This window comes from Pleurodeles waltl, chromosome 6 (genome assembly GCF_031143425.1).
Source record: "Pleurodeles waltl isolate 20211129_DDA chromosome 6, aPleWal1.hap1.20221129, whole genome shotgun sequence".
Lineage (NCBI taxonomy): Eukaryota > Metazoa > Chordata > Amphibia > Caudata > Salamandridae > Pleurodeles > Pleurodeles waltl.
Genome location: NC_090445.1, coordinates 1,110,138,371 through 1,110,162,616, shown reverse-complemented (window position 1 = coordinate 1,110,162,616; position 24,246 = coordinate 1,110,138,371). Strand labels below are relative to the sequence as shown.

At 44.6% G+C, this 24,246-nt stretch overlaps 1 protein-coding gene across 1 annotated transcript in view; it reads left to right on the top strand.

Moving 5' to 3' along the window:
• LOC138301736 (uncharacterized) overlaps window positions 1–24,246 on the top strand; it is an 82,921-nt gene that overhangs the window by 33,723 nt on the left and 24,952 nt on the right. Inside the window, exon 4 of the mRNA XM_069242245.1 lies at window positions 4,873–5,006. Within this exon, the coding sequence (XP_069098346.1) occupies window positions 4,873–5,006 (134 nt within the window). The remainder of the gene's footprint in view (window positions 1–4,872; window positions 5,007–24,246) is intronic.

The following is a 24,246-nucleotide window of genomic DNA, read 5'->3' as shown; positions in this document are numbered from 1 at the left end:
GGAGTCTGACGCGAGCCTGGAGGAGGCGGAATTGGTGAATAGTGGGAGCGAGACTGAATGGTGGGAGCGCGGGAAGGGACAACGGGACACAAACCCTGTCTCTAAGTCGTTGCAGGTGGAGAAGCAGTTGATGGGGCGGGCCGGGGGCCGTAGGAAGGAACGAGCTGGAGTGGAGGTGCGGACGGTTCAGGAGCGGCCCCCGTTGCTCTCTCCAGTTAAGGAGTCGTCGTGCTTTATGGTCTCGGTGGTGTCAGAAGGGAGGGAGGATTCGGTGTGCTTGGTTTAGGGTGTGTATGTACAGGACACGGGGGTGGCCACCGAAGCCGGGGTGAGCGAGGAGACAGTGAAAGACGCGCAAAAAGGGGGCGGACTTTGCGACGGGCCGGCGGTTGTCGACGATCAGCGAGCGGGACAGGCGACGAAGGGCGCGAAGGAAGAAAAGGAAGGGGGGCCGGCCCCAAAGCGGGTTAAGTTGCCCTATATGGGAACGGCGAAGCCTTTAGGGGCTCATTTGATGCAAACCACAAAAGAGAAAATCTGGAAGGGAGAATATGTGGCTAAGCTGAAATTGCTGCACCAGGAGGTGAGGGCAAACGAGGGCTCAAAGGAAGAGGAATGGGAGCTTTCCAAGGGGCCAAAGGTGCCGGTGAACATTGAGAACTGGACGGCTGCCTTCTTGATTTTTGCCAGTGTGTACTGTGAGCGCTTTCCAGAGACGGCGGTGGCTTTGTTCAAGTATATGGATATCATTCGGAAGGCTCACCTTAATTACGGGGGTTACGCGTGGAGACAGTACGACGAGGAGTTCAGGGCTTGCATGGCTGCGGATCCCGAGGTGCGGTGGGGTGAGATTGACTCCGACCTTTGGCAGCACACTATGGGCCCGGACAAATTTGGAAAGACAGTCTTTACGGCTAGCGGCTTGCCCATAACTTACCGGCCCTTTCGAGAGCGCCCCACCCTAGGGGTGGGGTCGGGGGGCACTAGCCCGGGTAGCTCCAACACTTCAGGGTCAGGCCGGTCCGGGGCCTGCTGGGACTACAACAAAGGGTTGTGTACCAGGGAATATTGTAAGTTCCGCCACGAATGCTCGAAGTGCGCAGGACGTCACCCAGTCACGAACCGTAGTGGGCCGCAGAGTACCACTAACTCAGGAGGTGCCCAGGGGCAGTATGGCAGCAGCGGGCAGGGATATATGAGTCATATATCCTGGATCCTGTTGATACTGTTAGCAAGTTGTTCCCTACAAGTTTGGTATCCTTGTGGGTTTCCCCTGTGGATTACGTTTTTTAAACCATGTGAACTTGTAGAGTGAGAAAGCATAGCTTCATTTAGCTATATCCATGTGTTAGTCCTTCATTTTGGACTACAAATTTGAAGTTGGAGAGTGTTTAATCCAGCCTGTAAGGGATATCTAAGTTCTTTCATATCTAAGATTACAAGATGTACGTATACCAATTATACTGAATCATAAAGTTCTGATGAAGGTGTATTTATATTTTTCTTCACTCACCGAAACGCGCGTCGGCTTGTAAATTGGCATGTCTTGAACATTGGCATGAAGTGTTTGAAATTGGCAAATTTGAAGCCCTGACCAGGATTGGCTACCATCAGGCCTGTAACACGAGAATTTGAATCAGGAAATTATAACCTAGAATTGGCTGTTATTATGTTGAATTTTATACAATCCAAACTACAACGCATAATTGTAGCATCAAAGCAGTAACTTTATTGTGCTGTTTAAATATCCTCTCATGTATGAGGAGGTTGTAAATTTGTATGTATACTATTTTGTGATTTTGTTGGTTCTGTGTTATTTGTTTATTTTTGCGTATTTACTGGTATGTTATTTATGTTTTCATATATGTATGTTTCATTTAGGTTAGGGGGTTGTATTATATTTTTTTGGTTGATTCTATGTTGATTATAATATGTGCGAACTGAATGTTTAATTAGCTATAACAAATATCTAAATTGAAATATATTGTATGTTGTATATTTGAATTTAAGATTTCCATTCCTATGTTTGCTATGTTAATGGAGAGTAAACTACGTTATACTCATAGTATTGCTTCCCTGTGTGTTACTCTCTGTATCTAGCTCAGGGACCCTGTTTAGATACGAGGAACAGTGGGCAGGGAACCAGCTATGGGGGAAGGAATGGTCAACAGCAGGGCGTTACAGGAAAAGGCTTGTACTCCGGTTGACGTCGATCGACTAGAGGCGTATTTAGTAGATTATGACAGACCTTTGGACGCGGACTTGCTCATATGGGGTTTTCGCAACGGTTTTAGGTTGGGTTATGAGGGCCCGCGGGTGCAGCGGTGGGCGGAGAACCTGCAGTCTGTGCGCGGCAAGGAGGACTTGGTACGGCAGACGTTGGTGAAGGAAGTACAGGAGGGTCGCATGGCTGGCCCTTTTTCAGATTGGCCGATGCAGAACCTCATTGTGTCGCCTATTGGGGTGGTTCCCAAGAAGTAAAGCGGGCAGTTCAGGTTAATACATCACTTGTCGTGGCCAGAGGGATCGTCGGTCAATGATTTCATCCCAGAGGCATTAACAAAAGTGTCTTACGCCTCGGTGGACGTGGCGGTTACCATGGTGGAGCAGCTGGGCCAAGGGGTGCTGATGGCAAGAACAGACATTAAGGGGGTTATTCTAACTTTGGAGGAGTGTTAATCCGTCCCAAAAGTGACGGTAAAGTGACGGATATACCACCAGCCGTATTACGAGTTCCATAGGATATAATGGACTCGTAATACAGCTGGTGGTAAATCCGTCACTTTTCCGTCACTTTTGGGACGGATTAACACCTCCTCCAAAGTTAGAATAACCCCCTAAGTCTGCTTTTCGGCTGCTTCCCGTCCATCCCGTGGATTTTGAGCTCTTGGGAATTCAGTTTCAAGGGTTCTGGTATGTTGACAAAGCGCTTCCCATGGGGTGCTCCAGCTCCTGCGTGCTCTTTGAATGCTTCAGTACGGCATTGCAGTGGATATTTGAGAGGATAACAGGTCACCAATGGGTAACACACTATTTGGATGACTTCTTTTTTGCGGTGCCGGCGGCCAGCCCGCATTGCGCGGCGGTGCTGGGCCAGTTTGTGGCGATCATGGGAGACCTTGGTGTGCCTTTGGCTCCCAACAAGACAGTGGGGCCATGTAGGGCGCTGTCATTTTTGGGGATCGAGTTGGATACAGTGGCGGGTATGGCCAGGTTGCCATCAGACAAGAAAACAGACATGGAGCGCAGAATCACCAACATGTTGTGCAGGCGTAAGGTCACTGTGCGTGACGTCCAGGTGCTATTGGGGCATTTTAATTTTGCCTGTAGGGTGGTGAGAGAGGGACGGACATTTTGCAGACGACTTGCTCCGGTGTTAACTGGTCAGGTGCTCCCTCATCATCACGTGTGGTTGAAGGTGGGGGTACGGGAGGATTTGCGGATGTGAGCCATGTTTTTGGAATCCTTTAACGGGATCCCTTTGAAAGTTTGGCGCGATGGGATGTGCAGCTTTCCTCCGACGCGACGGGGTTTGGGCTCTATTGGGAGGGGCGTTGGTGTGCGGAAGAATGGCCGAGTGAATGGAAGAATGGGGGTAGCAGTATTGCGTTCTTGGAACTTTTCACGCTGATAGTGGCGGTGTGCTTGTGGGGTAAGGAGCTTCGGCACTCGCGGGTGCTTTTTCGCATGGACAACTTGACGTTGGTACAGATGGTCAATCGTCAGTCAGCGCAAGAAGCCAGTGTTTTTGTTGATGCGCTTTTTTGTGCTGCAATGCTTGCAAAATGACATATTTTTTAGAGCGAGACACGTCCCGGGCGTTAATAATGACATTGCCGATGCTTTGTCTCGTTCTCAGTGGGAGCGGTTCCATGGATTAGCCACGGGCGTGGCTCTGCACAGGATTCGCATGCCCGTCACGCTGTGGAGAGTAGGCACTTCAGGATGCTACGACTGGTACTGAATTTTTTGGCGCCGTCTACAAGGCGGGCATATGCAAAAGCGTGGGAGGAGTTTCTGGGATCCGGGGCACGGCGGCGGGTGAGGCAGGAGGATATCGTGGAGGATGTAGTGCAGTTTACTATGGTTTTGATTGAGAAGGGTCAGGCCAGAGTTAAGATATCGGGTAAGTTAGCGGCTCTGGGGTTTATGGGTAAGCTTTTGTGGGGCTACCCTCCCTCTGCGGGGGTGTTGGGGCACAGGATCCTCGAAGGGTGGGCAAAAAAATTGGGGGCTAAATGGCGTGTAAGGCGTCCAATATCCGTGGCATTGTTAAAGCGGCTGCTCCCGGTTCTTAGAGAGATTTGCCATGATGCGCGGGAAGCGCTAATTTTCAGGACCTTGATGTGTTGGTTATTTTTTGGGGCGTTGCGGGTTTCTGAATTACTGGGCTTACCGGGGCGCCCGGGCATTCAGTGGTGTGACGTACTGCCAGTAGCGGAAGGGGTGGCGTTGATCATTAGGCAGTCACAGATGGATCAGAAGGGCTTGGGGGCTACGTTTTTTCTTTGACGCTACCCGGTCAGGACCATTTGCCCAGGGTTATTGGAGGGTCAGCTGCGCAAAGAGTCAGGGTTCATGGAGGGGCCGGTTTTTCCTCACGCCGATGGGAAACAGGTTTCAGCTTCCCAGTTATTAGCGGTTTTGCGCAAGGGTTTAGCCTACCTGGGGATTGATGCCGCCCTTTTTGGTACGCACTTGTTTCGGATCGGGGTTGCAACTGAAGCAGGGAACAAGGGTTGGGGGAGAGAGGAGCTGATGGCTTTGGGGAGGTGGAGATCAGATTGCTTTAGGCGATATGTGCAAGGTTCTGAGTTTTGAGAGACGGTAGGCATGTGTTGAGTGTTATAAGTGTCTTCATTTCTTTTTCAGGTGTGGTGCTGGGGCCAGAAGCGGAGTATCTTGCCATATGGGTGATCGGCCACTCATTTATCAAATGGGCTCAGCGCCAAGCCTGGAGGACAGCTATCGGAGACAATTTGGGCTTTGACCCTGCGCAATATCGGGTACGCTGGTTCAGGAAAGGGGGGATGAGATGGAATGAGCTTTTGCCTCGTTTGCAGAGCACGGTGGGGAGGGGGCATTGTCCGGATCTATTGTGTATTCACTTGAGGGAGAATGATTTGGTAGTAACCACGGGGATTAACCTCTTGAAGGTTATGAAAAGGGATTTACAGATCTTGGTGGACCAGTGGAGGGGCTGTCATGTGATGTTCACTGCATTTGTTCCGCGTCGGGTTTGGAGAGGCGCTAGGAAACCAGCAGGGGCTATAGAGAGGGCAAGGCGCAAATTGAATAAGGAGATGAAAGGTTTTTGCGTCAAGCGGGGTTTGACTTTTTGGAGCACGTTGATTTACGTTTTGAGGATGCAGAATATTTTTAGGGACGATGGGGTTCATCTTTCCTTTGTGGGGATGGAGCTGTACCTGCTGCAGCTGAGAGAGCAGATGAAAGCCTTACTAAGGAAGCCCTGGGGGGGTTGCAGAAAAAGTCAGGGCCTTTTTCTGTGACAGTGACAGCTGCAGGGCAGCTATTAAAAGCTCAGGTGGAGGACGGAGTTGGCAGGGCAATTCAGGTATTATAGGGGGGAAGGAGCATTAGTTAGAGATGGACAGGCAGGAGACTGCTCATTAGTGGACCGGTTCAAAAAGAAGCGGGTAGGACGGGGGAAATTAAGGAGACGAGAGGAGAAGGAAAAGACAGGACGAGACTAGGGAGGGGGAGGGGAGGTGAGGGGGAGGGACATGGAATAGGTTATTCGATGTCTAGTGAGGTTTTAGTTTTGTAAGGCAAAGGCCTAGGTTGGGTATTTGTCAGGGGCACCTGTTCCAATAAAGCGGCCTTTTACACACACAATGAAAGAGTCGTGGTGTTGTCACTCTTTCCTAATAAAAGAGAGCACAACATTGTGTAATTTACACATACAGCGCTAAGACTGTTTCTAAAATTACGACCTGACAATAGTAATAACTGTATCTCCATGTCTTGCATAAACAATGAATGTCACACTTGGGATACTGAATAAATGTGTACATTTTTCATATATAATTCACATATCTTTACAGATAGAGAAGCACACTTTGCCTTCACAGAAGGCGAACATTTCTAGCAATCACTATTTCAAGTTACTTTAAACAGCGACATCACTTGATGCAAGATTGTCCACTTAAATTACAGTACTTCCCCCACCCCACCACCCCTGCACAGCAGGGCCAGCTCCAGTTACGAGAGTGAATATTCTCCCCTCATAGAGGACCGAGGCCTCTAAAGAAGTCTGAAGAAAAGTCCAGGTCGCAGTCCCCGCATTACCAGGGTCTCCACGGGGCTCTGGGGCTGTCCTGGGCGGGCTCTTTAGTGCTGCTGGGACAGGACGACTGTACGACGAAACAACGACTTCAAAAACAACTACTGCCTTAACAACGAGGTCGGAACACCGACCTCGTTGCTACTACTAATGATTTTACCACGAATGCCTTAACAACGATATTTCGTTGTAAAGGCATTCCTGATAAAATCATTAGCAATAGGCACCATTCACCCTACATCCCTCACCCCAACCCCACCCCAAAACCTAAAACCCTCTGACCCCCCACCCACTCCCCAAAACCAAAAACGCCCACCCCCCCAACCCCACCCCAAAACCTAAAACCCCCTGACCCCCACCCACTCCCCCAACCCCACCCCAAAACCTAAAACCCCCTGACCCCCCACCCACTCCCCAAAACCAAAAACGCCCCACCCCACCCTAAAACCCCCTGACCCCCCACCCACTCCCCAAAACCAAAATGCCCCAACCCCACCCTAAAACCTAAAACCCCCTGACCCCCCACCCACTCCCCAAAACCAAAAACGCCCCACCCCCCCCAACCCCACCCCACCCCAAAACCTAAAACCCCCTGACCCCCCACCCCCTCCCCAAAACCTAAACCCACCACTTACCTTCGCCAACTCACTTCTTTGTACCTTAACCATGCATGTTCGTTGTTCAGAACATACGTAGTTAAGGCACAAAAAACCAGAGTCGTGGTTAAAAAAAAGCGTTGTAGCGCTTTCGTTAACCACGACTTTCAGAAAAAAAAGTCGTAAAAAAGGATGTTCCCCGGACAGGAAGGAGGCCGAGAAGGACACACAGCCTCTGCTGCAGCCGCAGGTCTATGGAGGGCCCGCAGCAGCTTCATCCGAGTCTCTGTGGGGGCTCCGTGGAGGGAGAGGAAGTGCAGAGAGTCCTGGAGGCACCTGGAGTAACCTTCGGCTGCGGGGAGAGAGAGAGGAGGGGTTAATGTTTTTACATTTTCACAGTGAACGCACCGCGCGCACACATTACCTTCTGCATGGTACTGAAGGCACTGCTTTAAATGGGCAGGTACTGTCAAGTTACAGTGGTGGCTCCTTATCAGTTGCTTCCGGGTGCAACCCTGCTTCCTGTGAGGCGCCACGTATTGCTCCTTGCCACGAGTGCTAGTTATTTAACTGAACAGCGTTCATAAAAAATAACCTTCCTGTTTTAATGAACACTGCCAGTGCTCAGGTCAGCCTGGTCTCCAGCTCTTAATGACAGAAGGAGCAGCAGCAGGGGCCAGAGGGGCTGAGCAACCATCCATCTACAAAGTGTTATTTAAAAACACAGCATTTGGCAGGTGGATGTTTGGATTCTGCAAGTGAGCGGCGTATTTTGACAATAATCCTCTCACAAAGGACCAATCCATTTTATTAATGTTCTAGCAGCACAGTATATTTTAATAAAATGTGGCTGTGGCTGTATGGGCACACATCAGTGCAGGCCAATGAGAAGCCACACAGGGCAGCAGGGGAATGATCCAGCACTGTTCCAGCTTCTTATAAGGTTGTTCTTCTAGTCCTATCAATAAACTGGGAGAGGGACTGAGTTGAGTCTTCCCCCTTTTTAAACTTGGCCTTGCTGCTCTGTTTGATTCCTCTTGAAGACTCATGGCTTGCTGGTTCCGATATCCAGGGACAGATTCCTGTTCTGCTGCTGCCAGGGATCCTCTGAGTTGCCAGGAAAGGATGCAAAGAAATTAAAAAAATATATATTGTTTCCCTGGGCATGTGTGTGTGTGTTTGTGAGTGGTTGAGAGTGAATGAGATTGAGTTTGAGTCTGTGTGAGTGTGCTGAGAGCAAAAGTAAGTGGGAATTTGAGTTTGAGCGAGGTTATGGATAAGTGAGTGAATTCAAGGGAGTGAGTAAAAGAGTGTAAGTGCATTAGAAGGAGTGAGTGATTGGAGATTGTGAGGGGGAGTGGAAGTGAGTCAGGGGTGTAGCTATCAATGTTGTAGTAAATGCAGGTACGCCAGGGCCGAGAGTCAGTGAGTGTGAAAGGGTGAGTGAGTGTATGTAAGTGAGACCTAGTGAATAAAACTAAGTTTATGTGTGAGTCACAGAGAGTGGTAGACTATGAGCGAGAATAAGTGAGAGTTTCTGAATTAGTGTGAGTGAGGGGGGAAAGAGTGCATGCAAGAGGAAATAAGAGAGTGTGAGGAGGTAGCATGTTTGTTTGAGTGTTTTATGATTGTGAGTCTGCCACTGGCCATGGCATACTCAATGGAATTCTGGGCTTAAAGCGCCACACTAGATAACATGCCGCCGCTTAGCGATTGGCATACTGGAGATAATTCTTGGCATAAGGCGGAGCACCCATTGCAAAATGCAGGCCCTGACATACTAGAACTTATTTTTTGGCATAGGGGCCTCCGTCGAAAAATGCTGGCACTTGAATACTGGAGGAAATTGTAGGCATGGGGACACCAGTGGCAAAATGCTGGTATGGGAACACTGGAGGTAAGACTTGGCATGGGGAGGGCACCAAAGGCAAAATGCAGACACTGAAATACTGAAAGTTAATACTTGACATATGGGGACATCTGTGGCAAAATGTTAGTGCTGAAATACTGGAGGTAATTCTTGGCATGAGGGGGATACCCCATACGAGGAACTCGCGTGGCAAATTTTTAAAAAATTGTGTGAACTGCTGGCATGTATTACACCCCACCACTTTGAAAGAGCCCCAGCTGCCCCAGGTCAGATACTGGGTGAAATGGAGAGTACTGTAGGTTTAAACTTGTGTATTTGCATGCACGCTCATAGTCTACCCATACATTTTCCACATTAAAAAATATATCACCTGGTGCCGGTGTCTGCAGCCGCCGGGCCAGGTATCTCACGGCCATTTCCAGGATATCCGCTTTCTCTGCTTTGGGCGGAAGTTCCTGTTCCTCAAACTTTCTCTGCAGTAACATCCTCAGCTGCTCAATGCTGCTGTTGATGCGATCTCTCCTCAGCTTCTCCACCACCGGCTTCCTCAGCTGCAGAGACATGTGAGTTTGTTATTTTATCGGAACAAAATTGGAAAGTTATTTAACGTCGTTCAAAGAGTCCCTATTGATAACTTTGTACCATTGCGGTTAAAATAAACAAGCCCACCTGAGAAGTAAAACAAAACGAAAACACGACTGAACAATCCCTGCCAATGTAGTCAATCTCTGCCAATGTAATACCTTAAGTACGAAAAGCTGTTTGGAAATAAGTATTTGTCTATAATAATAACATACATATATATAGTTTTAATAATAATATGCATGTCATACATCCTACCCTTCTAATACATTTCCCCTCGCGCTCCTCTTCATATGCCCTCAAGGTGCTGGAAGGCGCCACCTTGCCCGGTCTGCAGTGAACCCACAGTGATCTGTAGCCGAAGAGCTCGCGCCCTCCTGCCCTATTTATCCCCCTCTGCCTGCAGGGAAATGTGTGGAAAGATGTGACCATTCAAGAAAGAACCGCAGGGTATGTGTACATACATCAGGCACCTGTCACAAGCCGACTATCCTGTTACCTTAACATACTTTTAAAAGGTGGAGGTACGTAAGGCTGCAGGTAATCTTTATAATCAGAGAACGTCTGTGCACATAACCACATAACCACTGATATTAAATCAGAACTTCCCCATGTGTTTACACTGTGGCGTTGAAGTAATGCGTACAAAGGTTACTCTCAATATCTAAATGTTGTGTTTATTCTGTGGAATTCAAGACCCATGTGCTGCAGTGCACGCCCAGATATATATTTAAAGACCTGCTACCTTGACGTGGTAGCAGTGCACGGATACCAGGGGCCCCGGTACACACAAGAACATGCTCCATGCCAACCTACCTCCGCTAATGGGTTAGTACAAAACAGCCATAATTAGAGTTGAGTGGGCCCCTAAAGCACCATGGGCCTCAATGCCAATATACCAACTGTACTGTTGATAGCTGCGCCATGCTGCTTTTAACAATGGACAGCGTGGGCTGGATGTGACCTGAAAATGCTGTGCAAGGTGTAAAATATTGTCTCCAAAGGATACTAAGTGAAAAAAACTAATGAAATTAAAATATCCGAAAATCTAAGGTATGTTTCCACCATGTTGCCCCCTCCTCCCCAATAGAAGGCGCATTCGCTCTGTTGAGGATTTGCGTGCAGGATTTATTGAATTCATACAGATAACTGTGCACAAATTGAAACAAACATGGACAATGACAATTCTGTTTTTGTACACCAACAATATGTTATCAAGCTTCTTGAATAATACACCGGAGGTAACTCTTTGGTAGCAGTAATGGCTACTGCCAAAGCAGGATTTCTGGATTTTGCTGTTTTTTGTGTGACCCCTATAGCATGGGCCCAATATATGCCTTGGCCATGCCACCCAATGTTAATTACTTCCACTGAGTGCCTCACGCTTCCTACTTCCTGTGCCCAGATGCGCCTCACCATGCTCCACCTGCATGTGATGATCTCTAAATACCCAATTAATTGCCCCTTGAAACACACGCTTTTTGGCCCAAGATACTTGCCCTACAAACACATATTAAGCCATCCTGCTTCCTTTCTTTGTGACAGCTGCCTACCACAAACTGCCCCTTTTAATTGATTAATTCATTGATTGTCTACCTCTGACCTATCCAGAGCTGGCCTTTGCTTAGATATCACTCCGGGCAAAATCAAATATGGCAGCCCTTTCCACTCGTACTGTTTATTTATATGTTTGTGGAAATCTTGAGAGAAGTGTGAGGAAGGAGATGATGCTCGGGCCCATATTCTTGCTTCACTCCTTCCAACATACCTTTTTAGGAATTGCGAAGGGTAAAGGGGAGTTAAAATGAACATGTCTACTAAATTAACAGTGTAACCTATCTGACCACACATTATTTCCAAGAGACTGAGAGTAAAGTTAAGCCAAACCTATACAAATGAGTCTGATGCTATATAAGTACAACACCACCAAAGGGGAAGTAAAGCGTTGAATGAGAGTAAATCATACAAATATAAGGCATACAAGAATTTCAGTTGCAGCAAACAAAACATGTGGAACAATGTGTGGTGATTAGTATATAGATTGCGGTCCTCTTGCCTAATCATTGAAGAAACTAAGTGAAAGTACCTTACTACTAAGCTATAAGGAAATCCTAATTATCTCTCAGGGAATATAAGGAATATCGGAAAGTATCAACACGACAGAAAAATCAGAAGTTCAGATGGAGAGGTGAGGTATGACATAAAGCTACACAAAGGACTAAAGAATAGAGATGTCTGTATCCCTGCAAATCTCAACTCAACAAAGGCTAAAGAGAATCTGCTCTCGTCTAACTAAGTGAATACCAATTAAACCTACAGAACCTTTGAGAAATTCACATCATCAACACCACTAGTTTTCCATCTTCCTTGCACAGCTGAGATTGGCAACTCCCATCAAGTTCTCATCCCACAAATCGAACATCAGGATAACTTTGAGTGTCTTGTGGAGCCTGGTACACAAACCAGATTATTTTCTTCTCAGTTCATTAGCACTCCTTTGTCATTACCAAAGTATCCTCCCATACCCCACTATCTCAGATACTCAATATTCCTTTCATTAACTGTAGACTCAGACAGGAGCACCTGAATATAAAAAAAATTGCAATGCAAGCAAACTTCACATTGAAGATTGAATACATAAGACCATATTTCAGGTCTTTAGTTATGCTAACTTAAAATGTCATTTCAATGCACATTTTAAATACATGATTATATGTGCATCCTATAATTGCAACATGATTATAAATGAGATATGATTATGTGCAGATTTACTATAATACCAGAGCCACAGTACATGAATATACATATGCTTGAGTATGTGTTTTCAGTATGCTAAAATCAAACATTAAAACACACATGTATGAACTTATAATTCTCTACTGTGAAGGCACCTTCAATAAAACAATTGAGGAGCTCCACTTTAGATTAGAGACATTAAAACCCCAGATATATGTATTGTCGTTACATCGTCATCGTCACTTTTGTGATGCATATCGGCACAACCAAAATTATGAGTTACCAATCCTCCTCTCATGATGAATTATGTCATCACAATCATAATAAAACCCCTTTCATGTGACTGACTAAAACCTTGTCGTTTTCATCACTTTCCATCTAGATTCATCCAGACTTTCATGTCATCAAAAAATTCATACTGATTCTCTTCCAACTCAACATCTGCTCTCTTTTTCTCCAGGCCTGCTCAACTTTCATCCTCTGATAGATTTTGAAACCCACAACCATAACTATTGCACATGTGGCAATGACTAACAATGTTTCCAGAACAAAATATACAACTCCACTCCCTAAGTTTCCAAACCATCTGCCTAAAGCAGCAAATCAATAACAAACAGCATTCCATGCATCTGTTGCCTCCAAACCCTTCAAATCCTTTGTCAAACCAGAAATGTTTTGAATGTAATTTTCCAGATCCTTATGTTAGTCTGAGATGTAAGTACATCATTGCTGAACTTAAACATTTAGCAGACTACACCCTCTTTTGGAAGTAGAAGGTCTAATGAAAGTCTGTTCTGCAAAACCATAGATCTTATCACTACCATCTCAGGTTTCACAAGCAATAAGGATCTTGCTGTACTAGTTGCCAGTTTATCCACTATTGTGGACAGCTTTCCCATCTTCAAATCATTCTGAATCACACCTGCAGATGCAATCAATGTACCAAAAATATCTCCTACTACTTCTCCAGCATGAACACCTCTTCTAGTTCTAGGCTTCGTTTCACATACAGGATCATTGAAATATTCCACATGATAAATCTTTGGGAAAACTATACCAAAATAACATGTACCGTGCCACCCCTTGGGCAATTTGAAATAAGCATACTATCCACAAATATAGTGTACTCCAAGAATCACAAGATCCCTTCCATCCAGAAAAAAATCATTATTTTCTCTAACATCAAAAGTATGTTTACATTCACTCTACCCTATAAATAATGGACTCAAATAACCCTGGTCAATGTATAGGCACATATTTCCCTTGTGTTGGCACTCTAGAGCTAATGCTGATAGGTTTCCTTCCACTTGATGTTACATTTCTTCTCTATTCCACCCGTGTTGTTTTCTTGGGTCTTTATCTATTTTAGATTTACTGTCTAGATCTCTTCTTCTGGCTTCTGCTAGATTAAAAAAATGTCTTCCCTACATCTGTCATTGAACAAGTCAAATTAAGTCTGTGTGCATATGCAGTGTCTTGTGGCTTGAGAGATATAATTTATTTACCTGCTATTTCTGAAGCTTTGAAATATGAAATTCTATTCAAATGTTTGAACATAGGAACTTCTGAAAGAACTAAATCATAATTTGAAAAATAATATTGAAAACTACCCTGTCTCTAAATTATACTCAATAAAAAACTACATGAAACTCCATATGTCAAAGGAATGTGGCCCATAGTGTCCATTTACTCAGATAGCAATCTAGTAAATACATTTGCGTAATAATCTCCTCTGGAATGGTCTAAGTGCAAAGCCTTACCATCTAACCTATATAATCCACTATTTGTAGGACTCAGTATTTGTGGGGGAACACTAAACAGTAACTGATTTACTACAGAAGGTGTAGTGGAAAATGCTTCGATCAATAAAATGATTAATACTACAAGGGAAACAAGCACCACTGCACCTAATATTTATTTACATCTAAGGGTTTGTTAGTTTCCATGTCTTTTCTAAAATCTGATCTTTAGGGTGGAATGCAGTAGAAACAAGTATTCTCCATCACATCCCACCTATGGAAAGCAGCAAAACAAAGTTCAAGTGAAAAATGACAACAGATTTATTTATAAGGTGTTCATGAGTCTTTTTAAGCCCTACTCTGAGTTTGTCTAAAGGACAACCCTCTCTCCTTCTGCCGACTCAGGCCTCCGTACTCTTTTTAATTCCCTGACAATGTCAATACAAAGCCTCTACATAGGGCACAGTTCAAAGTTACTAATGATCACATCAAAAATGAATTGCCCCGGTCTATCCAGTAGCATAGGAAACTCAAAATAAAATTCAAGCATAATGTTCAGTTCAAGGAGGCTCAGTTGGATATGAAAAATTATCCCAAACTCCCAAAACTTTCTCTCTCCATCGGCTGTAGCAAAGTATGTCCATTCAGGTGAAAAGTACCTCTGATAGGGCATTCTGGTTCTTTTGGATCTCCTCAGTGACAATCCTTTGATCTCGCTTTCACTTAGATCAGAGTTCTCAATGTCCTCTGGAATTGATTGAGGCACATGCTCTTTAGGCAGGTTCAGTTTTTCTCTTTCTTACCTTCTGGGCCAACGGTCTCCAGTTTCCACTTGCTTTCTCACAGCACTAGGTCCTTCATCAGGGTCTGAAGCTGGATTTGACTCTTTCACCTCTACAGGACAATACTCTTCCATCTCAGCTTCAGTTGTGGACCTCTCCAGGCTTCCCTCACACCAAACATGTGCTGTTTCAGGCTCTGTCAGATCCCCGTCAGCTTGACTAACCTGCTTCTGTTGTCTCTCTGTTACCACTGGCACTTCTGTAACCGGTGCTGTCACATCAAGGGGACTATCAACTCTGCGAGTGTGGGAAGTGTGTATCCAGTTAGGATGATCTCCACACTTAACTGCTGTCATTGTCACCAAGTTACTTGATGCAGTCCATGCAATGAGGCTCCAAACATGTCTTCAGTACGTCCTTCTTTACCAGGACCCAGTCACCGGGACTGAGGTCATGCACTGTTCCTGATGTGGAGGGGCTATGGCTGCTTCTACCTGATGAGACACAGAACAGAATACACCACATCGACTAGCCTTTTGCAGTAATCAAGGGTCAGATCATCTGTAATGTTCACAAGTGCATTTGCAGGGGTAGCTGGCATTCTTATAGCTCTGTCCATGACTTTCTCATGGGGTGACAGTCCCGTCTTCTGATCTGGTACAATGTGAAGACTCATCAACACAAGAGGCAAAGCACCAGGCCATTTTAAAGATGTTGAAGCACACACTTTCACCAATCTGGATTTTAGTGGCCCATTCACCTGTTCAACCAGAACCAAAGCCTCAGGTCTATAGCTGCAACGTAGTCTCTGTTCCATTTGCAATGATGCGCACAACAATCTCAGAACCTCATTTTTAAAATGAGCCCTGCGATCAGATGCTAGAGAAGGCAGAAAGCTGAGCTTGGGTATGACTTCCCTTAACAACAGTTTTGCTACAGTGAGACTGTCATTTCTTCTGGTTGGTTGAGCTTCAGCCCACAGCAAGAAGATGCCCACATCACCAGGACATACCTCAGCACGTTACATACAGACATGTTGATAAAGTCCAAATGCGTCCTGTTAAAGGGTCCTCCTGATCTTCCTATGTGACTTCGTGTTACTGCAGTTCTCTTTCCAACATCACTGTGCTGGCACACAACACATCTGTGACACAATGCTTCAGCCATCAACCTGAATTTGGGATTAAACCACCTTTGCCTAAACAATCACACCATTGCATTTCTACCAACATGAGCCAGACCACAGAAGTGCCTAGCCACTGGAGGCAACAAGCTGTTTGGCAACACCCGTCTTCCATCCGTTGAAACCCAAATTACATCATTCTCTTTCTTGACACAACCTGCTCTGACCCTACCCTTCTGTTCTTCCTCTGACACCTCTTCTTGAAGTATCTTCACTTCTTCCCATGTGTCTACAGTTTTTAACAAAAGGTTGTAATTGGTCCCATCAATTGCTTGTTTGGATACTCTCCATTAAAGGTACAGACATTATGAGCATAGCACTTTGCAACTACATCAGCCTATTTGTTGCCCAAAGTTACATGATCATTTCCACTATGGTGTGCAGGGTACTTGACCACTGCAACCTGTTCAGGCATCTGTAACACTTCAAGGAGATTTCTCACTTGTTTACCGTTCTGGATTGGAGATTCGGAGGAAGTCATAAACCCCCTCTGGGACCTAATTGTCCAGAATCATTCACAACACCAAAGCCATAGTGACTATCAGAAAAAAAATGTAATTTTCAGCTGGTCCGTAACACAGCAGGCTCTAATAAGAGCAATAAATTCAGCTACTTGTGAAGAAAATATTCCTTGAAGCCAAGAAGCTTTAAAAACTCCTGAAATTGTGCAGACTGCATAGGCAGCTCTCAGACTTCCTCTTTTGTCTTATATACACAAGCCATCAACATATTGACAAAATCAGATTCTGCTAGTGGCTCATCTCATATAACTGGTCTCACCTTGGTGCATAGCTCAGTTATGCTCCACTTCACAATCATCATTTTCATTGTCGGGCACAGGCCAAAGAGTAGCAGGATTTAAAAGAGTACAGTGCTTGAAGGTCATATTTCCTGCCACAAGTTAAACTTGTTCATACCTAGTAAAGCAGCTACTTCCCAAATGTTGGGTTCGAGTTCTTGTCAACTGTAACTCCACAAACAGGGGAACATAAACAGTTGATGGGTAACCCATGACTATGTTTTCGCACCTTTCTATGCTAACATTGACGCCCACCACAGCTTTAAAGCAACCTGGCAGCACAGAAGCTATGGGATCAAAAGTAGCAGAGAAGTAGGCCACAGGCCTTCTGGCGTTTCCATGTAACTGTGTAAATAGTGAGAAAGCACAGCCCTATTTCTCATAGCAAAAGTACAAAACACTTATTGTAATCAGGCAGTCCCAGGGCTGAGGCACAACAGAGATTTTCTCTCAGCTCTAGGAAGGCAATAAAACAATTGTTATCCAGAGTACCGGATCAGACACATCCTTGTGTGTCAGCCTCTATAAAGGCTTGGCCAGTAGGAAAAAGTTGGGTATCCACTGGCAACAGTAGCCCACCATTCTCAAAAACATACTGACTTCTTTCTGGGCAGTTGGTGGATTCATTTTCACAATTGTCAAAATCCTCTCTTGAGATACTTTCCTTGCTCATTTCTCACTGTGATGTCTGAGAACCTGAAACTCTTTCTGATCATATTGCAACTTGCTTGAGGACACTTTGGGTCTGATAGTGAACCCAGTAGACAGGTTACTCTGTCACAACAGTGACGGATATCCCATCTGCCGAAATCTAAATCCCATTATGTCCTATGGAATTTAGATTGTGGCAAACAAGATATCCATCACTGTTGTGACGAAGTAACTCGTCCGCCCGGTTCTTAATCAGGCCCTTTATGTCCATTCTCAGCCAGGTGGTTCAACAACGCAATGGTATCTTGCTTACAGGTCGTTGAGATATTGCACGAGAACTGCGTTACAAGGCATGGCCTGGGACTCTGAATTTTTCTTGAGAATCTGGTTGAAGATGGCGGGGCTCTCAGTATACCCCTGTGGACTGGGCACCATGCCAGAATACGATTGCCGAACCGAAATGCAATGAGGAACTGACTGTTCTTATGGAACAGTATAAAATCCTGGCATAAATCAATAACCATGAACCACTAGGCCTCACAAGAAATCTGAAACAAAATCACAGCTGGATTTGGTTCCACAGGACAACAAGGAACAACAATATGGATCCCTTTTTGCAAGTCCTGGACAATGCAATATTTCCTACTTGGCTTCTGTAAGCCCATAATAGGTGAATTGCTAACTTCCCATAATCTCCTTCAGAATCTCTTATGGGATCATAGTTTGAATTACTGGAGAAATCCCAGCAATCATTTCAGATGTCAAATTGTATTGGGGTGTTCCCGGATATATAGCATTTGGCTTTACTGTAATTTGGACAGGTTCAACACCTTTGATCAACCCGATGTCCATTCCTGAAAAATCTCAAACCTCAGACCTGACTGCATCTTTATGGTCTGGTGGTAAATCATGAATAGTCAAGATGGTAAGCAATGCAGTGTAAGAGCCATCATTTGTCAATTCAAAGGCGACATCCTCATCATGCAATTGCATCTCTATGCCTTTTGGAGTACAATAGATGACAAAGTTTAATTTATAAAGAAGGTCTCTTCCCTAGAGACTCACTACACTAGAATCACACACTACAAATTGGTGATTGTATTCAAATGACCCAATTTTCACAGGCACTTCAGTTGTTTCTTGGATTGTCATTTGTATATTCACAACTCCTACAACTTGGATCATTTTTCCAGTGAGAGGTAGGTTTGGGACCTCTACTGTTCTCAGAGTAGAACAGGTAGCCGCAGTGCCAATCAAAAATGACAAGAGGTGACACTCACTTCACCATCTATGAATGGACCACTCTGGTCTACCTCCAAGACTGTGCCAAGTATGCAATTTTCCTTCCCTCTCAGGCACCGTCAGGCTGACTGATCAGAGCCATAGCTCTTGGATGTCTCGAACATGGGGTACTTTTGGAAAGGTTTATTATCTTCAAATGCATTCAAATTCATGTTTGGGACTTCATTAGAATTCAAACTGGGACCATTCGTAATTTGCAGTGGTATCATGGGTTATGCAACGTGCATCACTGGAACTTGTGGTACATTAAAATTCTGCACTTTCTGTCTCTTCATATTTTGCATCTGTATGGGTTATTATTGTGTGGTTGCACAAAGCTTGAATTCTGAAGCTGAGTGGCTGGGTTACGATGACATTCCCTCTTCCAATGCCCCAACTTGTTGCAAAAATGACAAGGAGTTGCCTTCTTCAGACTACCCACATTCATTCCTGTCATAGGGTCTTTTGGGACTCTTTGACCTCTACCCTGCATTGGAGTATTACCCTACTGGTACACACCTTGCATAGCACCAATATTCCCTAGAAATGGCTGTACCTGGATATTTCTCTGAGGAGCCTTCATCTGGGCAACCATTAACTTCTCCTTCAGCTTCTTCTGTTTCATCTTCATTTAATCACTGCAGTACTTCCCATAGCTCAAAAGTTCGTAAACTGACCTATTCTGCCAACAAATCAAATGGTGTGGAATCATCATGCTAATTTTAGGGTTCAATCCTGTCACACACCTTGACCCAAAATGTCCCATATCCCTGGACTCAAGCATCTCCAATTCACTATAGTGCCTAAACGCCTACAACAGTCTCTCATAGTAAGCATAAATAAACTCTTTAGGTTCTAGAGTTGTTCTGTCAATTTTGACCCAATCAATATATTTGGGTGACACCTTTGACTTCAAGAATGGCTCATCTGCTGATACTTTTTCACCACCAGTGGCGAAGGGCCTTTTGTCACTAAGCTCCTCTGTGGTTCTGGCTAATTTAACATCTACCTTGTATTCTGCCCACAAGTCACCCGTAATGTCGAATAGAGTGTTCAAATTGACCCACATCAGTTGTGAAATGTTTACCAATGTCTCAATTTGTTTATACCACTCTGCTGGCTTTTACCTCAACTTTGGAAAGTCATTAGTGACTACTCCAAGACACATGAACATAACCTCCCCCAGGGATTTCTGTCAATGAGAAATGTCACTTGCCTCACTCGCTATGGGAGAAGGTGGATACCCTGTCTGTTTTTTGGTTCTTTATTTCTCGCCCATCGACTTTCCGAATTATCTAGCTCATTCCATTTCCAAATGTTCTGAATCAGCTCCTTAATTTTGATTTTCATCGTTGAAGTTGTCATGCAGGCTATGTCTTCCTCATTAAAGTATACACAGTAACTCCTTTGTAATGCTTTGGTCTTATTCAAAACTATCTCGTACCTTTGAGCCAACTCAGATAGTCTGTCACAAACTTGTCCTGCACATCTGGTAACATCCTTACACATGAACACAAGCTCATTTTCATGATGAGTCTAAACACCATTTCAAGAGTTCTGTTAATCATTTCATCAAATTGTAACTTGAGTTAAACCACATTCACCAAGTCCACTCTCACGGGTGACTGAATCATTACCTGATTCACCCCAGAACTCCCACTCTCCATCAAAAGAGTACTGGCATTAAAGGTTTCCACCCACCTATTTATTTCTTTGGCCCTGAGAGTCAGTGACACCACAGGAACCTTAGACATATTCCCATCTCCATGGGCACCGCTACTGGAATTTAAAGGCAGCTCCCATACAGGTGTACCAGCAGTTGGCAAACTCTGACCTATGGAACTGAACCCTGAGACATCTAAAGTCAAATCAGCACTTACAACACCTGAAGAACTTGTGTGAGTCGGGACTAGAGGAACAAATCCTCTTGTATCAGGACTTGCTGTAGCATTACCTGCTGCACTGGAACCACATTATAAGTTGTCTTTCCTGAAAAATCAGGTTTATATATGGGGACCCCTGAACCAATAGTAACTGGGACAGTAAGAGCATAAGCATTTTTTTGGGCAATAGAGTCAGCAGGAAAGCGAATTCCTGACCTTTCTCCCACCGGTTCATGAGGTACATTCACTTGAGTAACCCACACTGAACCAGGTTTCACATTTGTTGGGGCAGTATCTAATACAGTCTTACCACCATCAATTGTGCTAACTCTTCTCTCCTCTTGCGTCTCATTATACAGATGTGGACATTGTGACAATAATATATCCAGAAAGCTCTCATCAAAATCACTGTCACTGACGTCACTCGTGTCGTTAGCCTCTTTCTGCTCTCCATCCTTTGCTTTCTTGTCCTTTTCCTTCTCCTTCTCCTTCTTGAATGATTCACTCATTAAAGCTGGGTGCAACCTAACTCCCTCTATCATATCAGTTCTACACTTCTTTTGTTCAGCACTGTTTTTTCTAGCTCTTCCCTGATACTTCTTTTTCTCTAACACGAGCAGCATGATCTCAAGCATGAAGCATCTTATATTGTGCAGGTCTAGGAGGTGGTTTCATCTCGAATAGCCCTCTTCTCAAGTTTGCAATGATCCTCAAATTAAAGGTGCCATAACTTCAAACCTTCAATGCACCTTCCGTTTATGTAAGCTTGTGGCATTGACTAAGCCAATTACATGTATGGAGCCCTACATTTATTGCCATATAATGACCTGGGGTTTCTTCGGGAGGTGTGTTTGCTCCCTCTCTACTAGGTGTAAACAAATCTTGTACTGCCTTAAAACAATTAATCTTTCATCCACTTATCAATAATCACAGATCAAATTTTGTTGAGGATCAGGAAATAACTTGTTTTCCACAATTCCTTGTTCAGCAGCGACAACCAATCACAGCAGGACCCTCTGTTGCATATACAATCAATTCCAGTGCAACACTACACCAACCAAACAATCCCAGCGTAGAACACTTTGGCATCAATCACACTCCTTGCAGCGCTCATCCTCCTTTACAATCTATATGCACACACTCTTCTCAACATCAAACACATTTAATAAAATACATTACAAATAATCTTTGTCTGCGCCACTAAAGAATTAACAGTAATCAATCACACAAGAGCCAACAAGCACTTCAAATGACACCTCGAACAGGGGGGTATCTTTTAGATTGGTATTGATTCACCCTGCATATTAGGATCCATTATACTAACCATCTCACACTCATGCAAAGATATGTCCCTATCTCAATTGTGCCACTGACAACATCTCACGACAAGTACCACCAAATATAGCAGACAACTACAATATAGTGTTTCCTCACTTTTTATTACTATCCCAGGATCTTAGATCGCGTCGGACTCGATAACATCTTCAACTACTTTTACTAAACACCACACCCACACAACATTCAAAGCATCTCTGAAAAATACCATCTAAATTCCACAAAGCACTGCAAGCTAAACACAAACCACTTCTCCCCTGCTGATACAACTCTCTCCTGAATCTCTGGACCTCCACCAATCTTCCAAATTCTGGACATGGACACTAAGGAATGGGCTCTAGTGACTAACTAATCTAGAATAGAGGAATATAGCTTCTCTTACTTTCGGGATCCTAACTGTCCTCTGCTACCATCTGATGATGCTCGGGCCCATATTTTTGCTCCTCTTTTTCCGACTGGCCTTTTAGGATTCTTGAAGTGTAAAGGGGAGTTAAAATCAACACTTCAAATCAATTACCAGTGTAACGTATTTGGGCACACATTAATTCCTAGAGACGGAGAGCAAAGTTTAAAGGTTTATTACAAATTTTGAACCAAACCTATGTAAATGAGTCTCAAAAACATGCTATATAAGTACAAAATCACCAAAGGTGAACTCAAGTGGCAAACAAGATTAAATTGTACAAGCATACAAGAATTTCAGTAGCAGCAAACAAAAGATGAGGAAGAAGATCTGTAGCTCAGTTTATAGATAGCGGTCCTCTTGCCTAATCATTGGAGAAACTAAGTTAATCTAAATACAATAAACTAAGCTATAGGGAAATCCTAGTTATCTCTCAGGAAATATGAGAAAGATCAGAAAGTGGCGGCATGGCAGAAACTTCAGTAGAAGTTGTGCTAGAGAGGTGAGGTGTGGCATAAAGCTACACAGAGGACTAAAGAGTAGAGAGGTCTGTACCCCTCTAAGTCTCAAGGGGATCTGCTCTCGTCAAAAGGCTTAAAAAGATCTGCTCTTGTTGAACTATGTGAATATCAATTAAACTTACAGAACCTTTGAGAAATTCATGCAGTCAAAACCAGTAGTTTTCCATCATTCTTGTACAGTTGAGATTTGCAACTCCAATCAAGTTCTCATCCCATGAATTGAACATCAGGGCGACCTTGAGTGTCTAATGGAGCAGGGTGCACAAACAGAAGTCTTTTCTTCACAGTTCGTTAGTGCTCCTTTGTCCTTGCCAAAGTATCCTCCTGTACCCCACTATCTCAGATACTCAGCATGCCTTTCATTAACTGTAGACTCAGAGGGGTGCACCAGCAAATAAAAAATATTGCAACGTGAGCAAACTCCACTTTGAAGATTAAGGCCCGTATTTATACTCCGTTTGCGCCGAATTTGCGTCGTTTTTTTCGACGCAAATTCGACGCAGAACTAACGCCAACTAACGCCATATTTATACTCTGGCGTTAGACGCTTCGGGCGCCAAAGTGCCCGGAGTGTGCGTCATTTTTTAGCGTGAACCCCTTCCTTGCGTTAATGATATGCAAGGGAGGCGTTCCCGTCTTAAAAAATTACTCCCAGGCCTTTACGTGGTATTTATACTCCCGGGCAAAAATGACGCCCGGGAGTGGGCGTGGCCAAAAACGGCGCTTTTGCGCCGCTTTTTAACGCCTGGGTCAGGGATGGCGTTAAGGGACAAGTGGGCTCAAAATGAGCCCAGAGTGCCCTCCCCTGCCCCCAGGGACCCCCCCTGCCACCCTTGCCCACCCCAGGAGGACACCCAAGGACGGAGGGACCCATCCCATGGACATTAAGGTAAGTTCAGGTAAGTATTTTTTTTTTTTTTTTGTGGCATAGGGGGGCCTGATTTGTGCCCCCCTACATGCCACTATGCCCAATGACCATGCCCAGGGGACAGAAGTCCCCTGGGCATGGCCATTGGGCAAGGGGGCATGACTCCTATCTTTACAATGATAGGAGTCATGTTGATGGGGGATGGGCGTCGAAAATAAATGGCGCAAGTCGGGTTACGATGATTTTTTCGACGTAACCTGACTTGCCCCATTTTAAGACGCCCATGCGCCATTTTCCCCCTACGCCGGCGCTGCCTGGTGTACGTGGTTTTTCTCGCGCACACCAGGCAGCGCCGGTCTGCTTGCGCCGGCTAACGCCATTCAATAAATACGGCGCCCGCATGGCGCTTCAGAATGGCGTTAGCCGGCGCAAAACTTTTTGACGCAAAACTGCGTTAGCGCAGTTTAGCGTCAAAAAGTATAAATATGGGCCTAAATACAATAAAACACATTTCAGGCATTTAGGGCCATATGTATGAACACATTTTCCCATAGACATAGAATGGGTAAAACCCTTTGCTACATCTGGCCCTTAGTTATGCAAACTTAACATAGCATTTCAATGCACATTCGAAATGCATGATTATACATGCATCCTCAAATTACAATTGCAACATGATTATAAATGAGACATGATTATGTGCAAGTTCACCA